Genomic DNA, 12596 nt, shown 5'->3' on the forward strand with positions numbered 1-12596 from the left:
TTGTGGGACTATGAGGTTGGAGGCGGTGGATGGGAGATCCCCCGAGGTGATGAGGTTATGGATGGTCTGGGAGATGATGGTTTGGTGGTAGGGGGTGGGGTCATGGTCAAGGGGGCAGTAGGAGGAGGTATCTGCAAGCTGGCGTTTGGCCTCAGCGGTGTAAAGATCGGAATAGGGGCAGGTGCTGGCAGGTGGGACTAGATTGGGTTGGGATATCTGGTCGGCATGGCTGAGTTGGACCGGAGGTATCTGCAAGCTGGCGTTTGGCCTCAGCGGTGTAAAGATCGGAATAGGGGCAGGTGCTGGCAGGTGGGACTAGATTGGGTTGGGATATCTGGTCGGCATGGCTGAGTTGGACCGAAGGGTCTGTTTCCATGCTGTACATCTCTATGACTCTATGAGGTGCACAAACAGATCAGAGTAACAGTTCTTTTGACACTGAGCATCAAACTGAAAAGGCTGCAGTTTTGGAGACTGAAAATTAAGTGAAGCCTAAAGCTCGAGCGTAATGCAGTTTCTGTACAGTTGTTCCGTTAGACTCTGACAACATTGGAAATTTAGATGTGGAACAACTCACAATGGACAAAACACCTTAGCATTCTTCACTTCCGCTAATCATGTTAGTGCAAAGTACAGAGGGGAATTTACTTGGTTGGAGCAGATAAAGCAGCCTCAGCTCCCTTTCACCTGGATAATCTGACAAGCCAGAGCTGATGGATGAATTCAGTCAGAGCCTCCACTCTGCAACACTTGAAATGTGACCCTGATGGTTACTCAAAGTACATCAGCTGGGGGAAAGTTAGGATCATTCCTGGTTGTGATGCCCTACCAGGGTGAACAGCTTCAGTTCCACATGGAGAATGACTTCTTGCATATGATAGAAGGGGGAGAATGCATGATACTGTGGAACTTTACTCCACCGTGAATTAATGTGACTAGAGGATCAGTGTGCTGCTGGCGGGATGTCTGGGTGGGTGTTTGGGGGTCAGAGAATGTAAGAGGGTAACAGAACAAATAAAATAAAATGGCCCACTTTCCACTTGAAGAAAGCAGACAAATAAAAGACAAAATCCTGCAACATTGATTCTAGTGAAAAATGTCACATCGGTGTAATTTTAACACTCTAGGACGCTACACTCACAACAAGCAAGGTAAACATAGGATGAACAAACTGCCAGGAAGGGAAACTAAATCTGATTGAGAGTTCCACACCGACTCTGATTCTATTGTAATGCATTTAATTATTACACCTGATCACCCTAGATCCCACACACAGCTATCCAAGATAGAACACTGCCTGTTACCTGACTTTTACTTACCCCGGAGTAATGCTGAAGACCACAGCTGCACTGACATGTCTGGGATCTTGCTTGCCAGCTGCATGGCTGGCACCACCATGTTATTACTTTCCTGTGAAATGGAAGACAAGTAAGCAAGCCTGTGAACTCAATGAACCCTTTTCACATAGATTTGTCAAATGAATGGTCACTTCTATAATAGATTAGATTATGGCATAATTAAACACAACATTATTGTTGTCCCTCACTTCAACAACAGTGTCTACACAGGGTCACAATTTTTTTGCCAAGGATCTTCTTGTGACCGAATAGGATGATTTGCAACCTGAAGATCTTTGGGAACGTGGGACAGGATGCCCCAAGTAGTAGTTGGATCTGGATTGCAGGATTTGCTTCCCTTGCTTTACCATGGAACACTGGCTCAGTGGTTAGCACTGCTGCCTCTGGAACAACAGGGGCACAGATTTGATTCCACCCTCAGGCTACTGTCTGTGGAGTTTGTATATTCTCCCCATCTCTGCGTGGGTATCCTCCAGGTGCTCCAGTTTCACCCCAAAGTCCAAAGATGTACAGGTTAGAGTGGACCGGCCATGCTAAATCACGCTATGGTTTCCAGGGATGTGGGGGTTAGGTGGGTTAGCCATGAGAAATGCAGTTATAGGAATAGGGTAGTGGGTTGGATGGAATGTCCTTCGGAGGGTCAGTGTGGACTCGATGGGCCAATTGGCCTCTTTCGACACTTTAGGGATTCTATGATTTTTTTGCCTACTCTGTCACTATTCTCTCTCATCATTAAGACAAAGCCTAACTGACTGAGGAATAAATATAGAGCAGGACACTACTGGATAATCACATTCATCTTTAAAACTGTGCCATTGTCAACTTGAGGGCAGGAGTAAGGACCTCAGTTTAACGTTCTATCTGAAAGCCAGCACCTCCAACTTTATTGCAGCCGGAAGCATTGGTCTGGATCTTGAGAGAGTGAGAGTGTGAGACAGCGAGCGCGTGAGAGAGCGAGAGAGAGACAGACATATAACTGTGCAAGGAAAACGGCACAGTCCTGGGCCAATCACAAAAATAAGCCAGTGTTCCCCAAACAGCTGCTTGTGAGCCGAAGCAGGGGGCAGCAATAGTGACTGTGGAGCAGAGACTCTGATTTACCATTTTTAAATAACCATGATTATTTTTGTATGTGAAACTGGCCCAATCCGATCAGCTCTGAGCCCCAATACACAAATACACCTTGAGAAATGACAAGTTGTCTTAATTGGTTTTTGTGCCTGTACGTCTGTTGATTGAATACCCAGTCACTCAACAGCTCAATTTACATTCTGGGATTACACCAAATATGAAGCATTACAATGGGGTACACAGCAGAAAAACCTTTGGGAAGCACTGCAAGAATCAGCACCCACTGAACCTGTAACTGTGCTCTGCAGAACTTACCAGACAACAAATGCATAAGTTGTTGCAGTACTGTTCATAGTAGGAAAAGGGCAGAGCACATTGATCAAAGCTGGTGAAATGGCAAGACTGAAGAAATACTGGGCCCCCTCACCTACTTCAATGTTGAATAAACATTTTGCAACACAGCTACTCAAACCAAATGCCCATCATGATATTTTTCAGTAAGAGGACTCAACTCACTCTGTGGTTTCCTAGTGCATAGAATATGTGACCCAGTAACACTAAGGAACAGGCTGTTAATCGATTCAAATCCTCTGCATTTGACATTTTCAGAGTCTCTCGTAGAAATCGCCTTCAAAACAAAGAACACTCAGTCAGTCACTGTTTCGAGAAGAGATCTGCTGTGACAAGATGTGCAAGGGACCGATGTACCTTTTTCTAGTGCACTCTCCTTCCTCACACCATTTTGTGTCTATGAACACCAATCCGTTCTTCCAAATCTATGTCAACCTTAAGAAAATAATACCAGTTGCCATACAGCCACTAGAGTCTGTTCTGCCATTCAGTAAGATCAAGCTGCTAGACAAATGTGAAGCTTTGGAATTCAGAGTATGAAATTTCTCCTTATCTTAGTCTGAAATGACAAACTCCTTATCTTCAGACTACGATACCTAGTTCTAGACAATCCAGATTAGGGAAACAGCCTGTTAAGTCTCTGAAGTCTCCTGCTATTTTCCCTGACCTTGCATTTTCATTTCTCACATCATTCATTATTAGTCTGCACAAGGATGAGAGCATCTCGAACTTTACAATGGAGAACAGCTACAACTGGGTAAGTTAGAGGCAATGACAAGTACCTTGAGATATTTCTACACAGTTTGCATGGTGTAATGATGTTATGATCCCTGCACAGGCTGAGGATTTATTTTTAGAAAGTAAAAATTGTAGTTAATAGTGGAACAGATAATACGGACTGTCACATTTCAAGATATCAGCAAACAGATAAAAGCACCAATTTTTAACACATCCCAAAAAAAAGTAGTGCATTTTATGTCGATGGATGAGTCTTAAAATGATTTTTGGCACTTGAAGTAAATCTTCAAGTCTGTTCCTTTACTATTCTTTCTAACTTCAGAGTTTGGATCTTACATGTCCTTGACAGACATTATTGGCAAGGGAGCATAAGGCTATCAATCCTCATGTTTACAGCTGACATGATCCCCAGAATATTTTAGGTGGTCATGGCAGGTACAAAAACTGGCAGTTCACCCACCATATGACAATAAATAAAGGTCAGTTAGCAAACCTATTGGCCAGGAGGAGACTGCCCCACTGTAATACAGCTGACCTAGACAAGCAGAAGAAAGTGCATATTAAAGTCATCGATGCGTGGATGGAGGGCCTTAAAAGTAAGGCTTTTGCTGAGCACAGATTGTTCGTCCTCAGTGAGGGGAAGGTCTGGGGGGGGTGGGGGTGGTGAAAACTCGGCAGGGCTGGGAGCTAGGACCTGGAGTAGGTTTTTGCCCAAAACATCGATTTTCCTGCTCCTCGGCTGCTGCCTGACCTGCTGTGCTTTTCCAGCACCATTCTGATTTAAACTCTAGTTTCCAGCATCTGCAGAAATGGACTGTTCCCCCACCACACCAACCTCTATGTATAATGAAGCCTCAAAACTGTCTTTCATACTGCAAGTTTTCCTGGAGATTTCTTTCTCCAGTCACAGCTTCCCAACTTGTTTAAATTCTAACTGGAGTGTGAGCTCCCACCCACATGGTGAACCACAGGTACCTTTTAACCACTCTAGCTCCCAGATCTCCATGACAATGTCTGTCACCCTGGGCATTGTACCCAGGTAGAAATGCTGATTAGATATCCTTGAGAAGCCAAACTATATCTAACTTGGACATAAATGGAAGTTTAAAGCAATTGTTTACAATCAAAAACATTCTCTATGCTTTTCTGGGCCTTTGGAGACTCAAGAATATTTTTACTATTTCCACACATTCTGCCACTTTTATCACCAGTGTAAAAGTCTGCCCAGTAAAACAATCTGGGCCCCTTTAAACTCTAACAACAATCAACCTACCCAGGCTTTCTACCAGGCAGACTTCAGAGTTGGCCATATGATCTCATACAGTATCGAAACACAATCTTATAAACCTCAACTCCAACAATGAATCACTTGCATTAATCATTACGTCATCACTTCTGCAATGAGCTACACAAATAATTTTCATCAAACTTAACTGGCAAGTTTAAATATCAATAAAGCTACCAATAGTGTCATTTAAGGAAGGCAGATAAATCTAAGACTGACTACTGCAACAGTATCACTGTTGGGAAACAACCCCTATCCAGAGAGACAAATAGTGGCCAAAATGTGTAACTGAAGAGGAGGTTTCTCAGGTCACATCTGTAAGCCTAGGTGACGGATGACAGCTAGAGGTTGTGGAATCAAAGCAGGACTTCAAGAACCGGGATAACCAAGTATTCACAAACTTCTAAAAGTTTTTTTTTTTAAAAGTATCAATTAATACAAGACGTTGAAGTCACATATTTATTGAGCCAAAAGGTTTGCTTTTGTAAGGGAATAGAAGGCGGGTAGAGATCAAGCACTGTTGTGATTCTAGAATTGGAGTGAAAGGTATTTCAGTGGAACAATGGAAGCAACCACTCTATTCATTAGAGATGTCTCCCTCAACAACTAAAGCAATCAGGCAGCTGTGGAAAGCTAAACACTCACTTTGCTTCATTGTACCTTCCCTGAAAGAAGGACAGGAGGCCTCGGATGTAGAATGCAGCTGCTCGGAGACAGTGAGAACTGGAAGACACAAGTAGGACACAGTGTTATTTCGGGCACAAACACATGAGTGTACAATGGATGGCAAAAGAAAAGAAGCCAAAAATTCATCTCTGTCCTCTTCCAGAGAAACACACATATAGAAGTGGAGTGTTTGAAACGTGTCTTGGTTCAGGAAAAGAAAATTCTGATTTCCACGTGGGCTTGATTTACATTTACAAAATACAGACATTGCTTATTTGAAACTGACTGATGTTGGCATCTCCATGGAGACAACAGCAACTCTGTAGTGCCAGACCTCCTGCACACAAATCAGCAGGAGGTTGCAAAGCGAAGTCTGGTAGACAGTGCAAGAACCTTCAATTGGTAGGTGTCAACTGGTGTGCCGTCAATTGCTCTGCGCGCACACACACACTCTTTCTCTCTTTCTAGTGGCAGTGCTGGGTCACTCAATGCTATTACACACTCACCAACACCCCCACAGATATCATGCAAATGAAAACTGAGCACAGTCAATCTGCAAGGCAACAGTGCAAGCGAGCGTGCAGGTTACAATCCAGTGCCCTAAGGACGTATTAACAGTGTAGGATGTATACAGACACTGGGTGAGGATCAGGGACTGTTGAGATATTCCCTCCGACAGCTTGTAAGTTGGCTGACATTTACTGACTAGCCTCTCCATATCCTTTGGGAGAAGTACTGATGGCATGGTGGAACTGCATCCTGGCAAGAGTCAGCCCCCTCAACACAGGAAAGAGAAAGAGAAGTTAGCAGAAGGTATATTGCATTAGAGATGGAAATTGACTTGTCAATCTGCAGGCTTTGAGCAATCATTGCTTTTTTTTAAAAACAAAAAATCAAGTCCATTTCCTCATATTTACCAACAGGGAATTTGATTTCTGCACTTAAACAACTCCCCATACTGCCAATGTTTCTCTCCAACTTTCCTTAATTTTCATAATAATTAATTTTACTGAATCACCTATTTCATAACCTAAAAAAATCTAATATTGCTCCCTGTAGTCGTATATAAAATCATCGCAAGTAACAGCGGCCTTGGAAATGAAATCTTTGAGGTATCCTTTCCCATCACTTAAAGATTGATTGAACTTCAATTCTGAATCACTACATAATCCTGTTTCTACTGCCCCCCAACTCACCAGAACAGGAGGGTTTAAAAATATTAATTATGAGGAGGAGTTACATAAAATTGTGCAATATTCTCTTGAGTGTTGAAGATTGAGAATTTAATCAAAATGTTGAGAAAGGTACTTTGAGGTAGATAAGGAAGTTATTTTCTCTATTAGGAGAATCTTATCAAAAGGGTACAAGTTTAAATTTAGAAATAGAAATAAGCCATAATGGAGTGAAATCATGAAGGTTTGCCCATTCAAAGGGCAGTATAAATTGGGAACTCTGTGTCCAAAAAGATTCTGGATACTGAGGGAGCTGTAACACAACTAGAACTTTAAAGGATGAGATCGACCTTTTTTCACCGTGGACAAGTCTATCAGGGATATAGTGCAAAGACAGAAAAACCAAGGTGAAGTTCAGATGAGGTTCAGAGGTTTAAATGAGTGGTGCAACAGGCTCGAGCGGTTGAACAGTTTATTCCTGCTCATCTATGCATTACCCTTGAATCTTCCAGTGACCTCTCATGCAAACAAACAGCACAGATTAGACGCAAAGCAAATTTCCTCAATACCATCCCATCAAGCATTACCAGATCAAATACAGCATTCAAGTCCAAAGTCCCCTCTACACATTTGAATCATCAAATCACAGTAGCCTCAGCTATATTAAATATGCCTTCCCTTGGATAATAAACTCTCATGCACTGTACAGCAGTACCAAAAGAAACCAATGACTTTCTTACCTGACTGGGAAGTTGTGATCTGGATTTATCCTTTCCAATAGATTATACAACTATAATAAACAACAAAAAAAATCTTGTAAATGGATTAATACTCTGAAGTACAACAATCCAACCTTGCAAAAAGAAGGGCAAATCAATATTAAATAACCCGATTCTGCAAGATGAGCAGTTGCAGACCCACATGATGCATAAATTTCACAAACTGTGGTGTAGAGCTGACTTGCATTTATAAAATATCATTACATCTCTCAGAAATCCTTCAAGGTATCAACAAAAGCACTTTTGTAGGTCAGGAGTTCATGTGGACTCTCACCATGCCAGGGAGACGGTGGTGTAGTGGTATTGTTACAGGACTGGTATCAAGAGACCTGGGCTAATGCTCGAGGGACATGGGTTTCAATCCCACTGGGGAAAATTGGGAAATTAAGAGTTTACAGTAAAGGGTGCGCATCAAGTCTCTTACCTCCTGATGTCTGTTGCCTTCCCTAATGTAGACGCTGGCCAGGTTTGTGACTATGAACGCCCATAATTCCTGATGTGTAGTCAACTGTAACAAGAGAATAGGTTTAGAAATACTTGGAATTTGTATAGTCTGTTACCATTAAAGATGTAGTCAATTCACGCGCAACATGAAATCGCAAACAGCAATCCGAGTATCTGACAGTGATGCCGGTTGAGGGACAAATATTGTATGAGTCATTAGGGAAGAATTCCCCAAATCTGCTTTGCTTAATTCTATGAGATCTTTTATGTCCACTGACATGACAAACTGGTCTGTGACCTAACACCTCATCCAAACAACAGCACTTCTAGCAATACAGCATGCTCTCTGAACTTGGACAGTCAGTATGGATTTTGTGCAGAAGCCTTTGGAATAGGGTCTGAACCCAGGAATACTAATCCAGAGATGAGCGTTCCACCTACATAGCCAAAGCTAACACCAGATACAGAGTTTCAGATAAGATTCTGCTCCCAACTCACCACACGACAAGGGCTGTTACAGTTTGTAAAAATAAATATGAAAGGTCTCTTACCCTAAGTGCTGTTGTGAACTGTGCTTCTGCATTGTCCATGCAGTTTACAGAGATGCAGTACAAACCCTGTGGGAGGAAAACAGGAGTAATTATTTGCTGGCAAACATGTTCAATTTATATAAATGTGTGAACAAGTCAAGTCATCCTTATGAAGTTAAGAGGGAAGGAGTGACAGAAAGCAAGAGAGAATTCAGCAAAGCCACTGAGTAATAGGAATAATTCCAGTGTGCCAAGTGTAATAACATTGGGAAACAGTGACATTATTATGGTGGCACGGTGGCTCAGTGTTAGCACTGCTGCCTCACAGCACCAGGGTTCCAGGTTCAATTCCAGCCTTGGGCGACCATCTGTGTGGAGTTTGCACATTCTCCCCATGTCTGTGGGGGTTTCCTCCGGTTGCTCCAGTTTCCTCCCACAGTCCAAAGGTGTGCCACGCTAAATTGCCCACAATGCTAGATGCATTAGTCAGAGGGAAATGGGTCTGGGTGGGTTACTCTTCGGAGGGTCGGTGTGGACTGGTTGGGCTGAAGGGCCTGTTTCCACATTGTAGGGGATCTAATCAATATGATTAGCTATTGAAGCACTGAAAATGTAATCTGCATCAGAAACAGGATATCAACTCATCCGTTTCTGTTTGCTAGGTCAAAGTGGTGCACCAGGATGTAGTGAGGATAAAGGTTTTACAAATCTGGGGTTTTGTGGCAATGTCTCTACCTCTGATCTAGGAGATCTGGGGTCAAGTCCCATATGATCCAAAAGTGCATCAGAACACCCCTGCACAGGTTGATTAAAAATAACTGTGAAGTTCAGCTTGGAGGGGCCCTTACAGTGTCGCGGTATTGTCCCTATCTGAGTCAGAAGGCCTGGGTTCAAGTTTCACCTGCTCGACAGGTTTATCAGAACACTCCCAATGCGGCCGATTAAAAGAGTGACAGAGTTAGTTTGTGTTAGGGCTATTGTGGCATAGTGTCAGCATCCCTCCCTTTGAGCCAGGGATTCATGTCCCATCTAGTCCAGAACTGTGTCATAATATTCCTGAACAGACTGACTAGAAAATATCTGCAAAGCTGAGCTTCGAGAGTACATTCTACAGCATAACAGCGCAGACCTATCCCGCTCCTACCCTTCTATCTGCTTGTGGGCCTGACTGCTTCTTCCTGATTCACCATGTGATGACACAGTTCTAGAGGAAGTTCAACACCATCAACTGCACAACGTTCAGTGCTTCCTACTTCCCACAAATGGAACTCCTTCGACCAGGTGGATCAGATTGACCAGATATCCCAGGCTGAGAATTGCCAAAATTCACCAATAGAATAGATAGAGAAATCAAACAGAGATTGGAATTTAAATTCAGATCCTCTATAAGCAAAGCATCAGTTGGTTTGAGGGCTGAACTGCTCAGCGAGGTACTGGTATTAACTCCACGTACTCAGCCAACGCCACAGGACAGTATACAATACACAAAGTAGAAGATTGCAGCAGAAACAGGACATCAATTTGGGATGGCACAGTGGCTGACTGGTTAGCACTGCTGCCTCAACAGTGCCAAGGACTGGAGTTCGATTCCAGCATCGGGTGACCGTCTGTGTGGAATTTGCACTTTCTCCCCGTGTCTTCATGGGTTTCCTCCCACAGTCCAAAGATGCGCAGGTTAGGTGAAATGGCCATGCTAAATTATCCATAGTGTTCAGGGGTGTGTAGGTTAGGTGCATTTATCAGGGGTAAATGTACAGTAATAGACTAAGGGAATAGGTCTGGGTGGGCTACTCTTGGCAGAGTTGGTGTGAATTTGCTGGCTGAAATGGCCTGTTTCCACTCTGTGGGGTTCTATAAAGATCCACCGGTTTCATTCTAGTTGGTTCTGAATTGGCCAATTTCAAGTGGGATGTGAAAATCGGTTAATGAGGGAGCAAATTCAACTCAGGCCCTATGCTGTACTTCGTCGCGATCTGATAATTCAGATTTGGTAAGGGGTGTGTGCACCTGAGTATGAAAGGTCTGCCAATATTAACCATCTTTCCAGTGGACTGTTTTCCTCAGAACAAGTCTTACCAGGAAAGGGGTCAGAGGAAAGGAGAGAGAAACTATTATATAAAAAGAAGTGTACCAAGTAGTGAATCTTCGTTATTTTTCATTACTTACCAGTAACGTGTGAAGCTGGGCAGCATGGTTTGAAAACAACCTGGGAGACTGCTGACACAATTGACAGACCTGAGAAATCTGACAAGATAAAGAATGTCAATGAAATAAACCTTTGATCAAAAACTTTCATTTGCTTCACTAAAAAGGATCACATACCAGCTGCCTCAGGTGTTAATCTATAGCATTAGAAGCAGTCCATTTTGCCTAAATAGAATACATGTCACATCAGCATTCTGTGACCCCACTTCATCCAACCCTTTCTGCATATCCTTTTACTTATTTCTTCCTTAATTTTAGTTGGATTCCCTACACATTTGCACTATTCATCTGAACTATTTGCGTTAGTGAGGTCCACCTGCTCAACATACTCTTGAAAAGATTCCATTACGATAATGAGTTTTTTTGCAAAATAATTCATAAGTATTGGACTGAATTTTAAGATTTTAATCCTGCAGCTTCACTTATTTGAAGGAAATATTTTATCCTGCGTTTCCCTATTGAATTTACTACTGACTAACATCTTACAAGTGGAAATATCTTATCTGCTTCCACTCAATTGAATCTCATGAGAAGTCTTTAAGTTTATATCAGGTTGCTCTACAGTATTCTAGTTTCTAAAGTAAAGAATCCCAGATTGTTTAGCATTTATACCAAGACTGGCTTTTGCTGGCAAACTAAGATTGCACTCAGAAGTATTCTCTACAGAGGATTTGTTAAAATCAGCAAAGAAACCAAATCAACCTAGGAAAACCTTAAAAATCACACAACACCAGGTTATAGTCCAACAGGTTTAATTGGAAGCACACTAGCTTTCGGAGCGACGCTCCTTCATCAGGTGATTGTGGAGGGCTCGATCGTAACACAGAATTTATAGCAAAATTTTGCAGTGTGATGTAACTGAAATCATACATTGAAGAATTGATTGTCTGTTAAGCCTTTCATCTGTTAGAATACAGTGATAGTTTCACTTCTTTCATGTGTAAATCACAAAACCCTTTTTTTTAAAGTTGCATTCTCGGGTTAGCTGTTAACAATGGTGATAGCTAGACAATATGTTTCAGGGTTTTGTGATTTAGGTCATGATCTAGGTCAATGGTGGAGTAGTTTCGAAAGAATGAGTGGCTTACTCATGTTTCAATTTCCTATGTTCCTACAGATTGAAGATATCACGAGGAGCTCATTAAGCTAGGTAAGAGAGACAATACATCACCTTGATATGCCACAGACTCCTGCTATCAAGCCACTTTAGATTTATGATACCAGGAAACCCATTTCTCTGCATAATCTCACTTATTAAAAGGGTGCCCCAACTCAGCCCATACTGTCAAAGGTTTCTTCATAAAGGTTGAGTGACAAGAATCTTACATCCGGTCAGTCAAAAGGACTCTGGTTTACAAACTTTCATGAACAACAGCTCATGATTGTTAGCCTCAAAGAAACAAACAGGTATGGGGAATTTAAAAAAAAACTATGATGCCTTGTGCAACTGTTACAAAACTGAAACATAGATTGTTTAAGTTTATTTTTCTACAATAGACAATGTATATTCAGAATTCAAGTGATGCCTTAACAGTATAAATATATAACTTTCATTTTGACTTGTATTGTAGGATTTTTTTATTTGTAACCCAACACACTTTCAGCCTTGATAGAAATTAATAAACTATTTACTTTTGAAAGCAGATACAAGTTCCAATTATAAATATTAAAGTACTTAAACTAAATTTGCAACAATGCATTGATTGGAGATCCAATTTCAGGATCAGGAGAAGAGAGAAAGGTTATTCAGGCCCTTTGCTGCCATTGAATCTGATGACACCTGATCTATAGCTTAATTCTAATTTCCTATTCTAGTCGGTAATAGACTTGCTTGTCTAACAAAAATACTTCTTGGTGAGAAATTTCAAGAGTATCATTATTCTTTCTATGAAGAGGTATTTCCTGACATCAACTTCAGGTTAAGCCTGTTTGTTCTGGAATCCCTAGTAATTCTATTTATGAACAGAATGGAATAGAACAGAACAAAACGCCTACTG

General features: G+C 41.8%; 1 protein-coding gene across 3 annotated transcripts in view; it reads right to left on the reverse strand.

Annotated features, from left to right (window-relative positions):
- mau2 (MAU2 sister chromatid cohesion factor) overlaps positions 1-12596 on the reverse strand; it is a 57910-nt gene that overhangs the window by 10422 nt on the left and 34892 nt on the right. For 2 of the 3 annotated variants that reach the window (XM_043721470.1, XM_043721468.1), the window contains 7 exons: positions 10561-10638; positions 8416-8481; positions 7845-7928; positions 7382-7431; positions 5449-5526; positions 2946-3057; positions 1320-1410 (listed from right to left, as the gene is read on the reverse strand). In XM_043721470.1, coding sequence (XP_043577405.1) covers positions 1320-1410; positions 2946-3057; positions 5449-5526; positions 7382-7431; positions 7845-7928; positions 8416-8481; positions 10561-10638 — 559 coding nt within the window. The remainder of the gene's footprint in view (positions 1-1319; positions 1411-2945; positions 3058-5448; positions 5527-7381; positions 7432-7844; positions 7929-8415; positions 8482-10560; positions 10639-12596) is intronic. The other variant, XM_043721469.1, reaches the window with a different exon arrangement.

Source organism: Chiloscyllium plagiosum, chromosome 31 (assembly GCF_004010195.1).
Source record: "Chiloscyllium plagiosum isolate BGI_BamShark_2017 chromosome 31, ASM401019v2, whole genome shotgun sequence".
Classification (NCBI taxonomy): Eukaryota; Metazoa; Chordata; class Chondrichthyes; order Orectolobiformes; family Hemiscylliidae; genus Chiloscyllium; species Chiloscyllium plagiosum.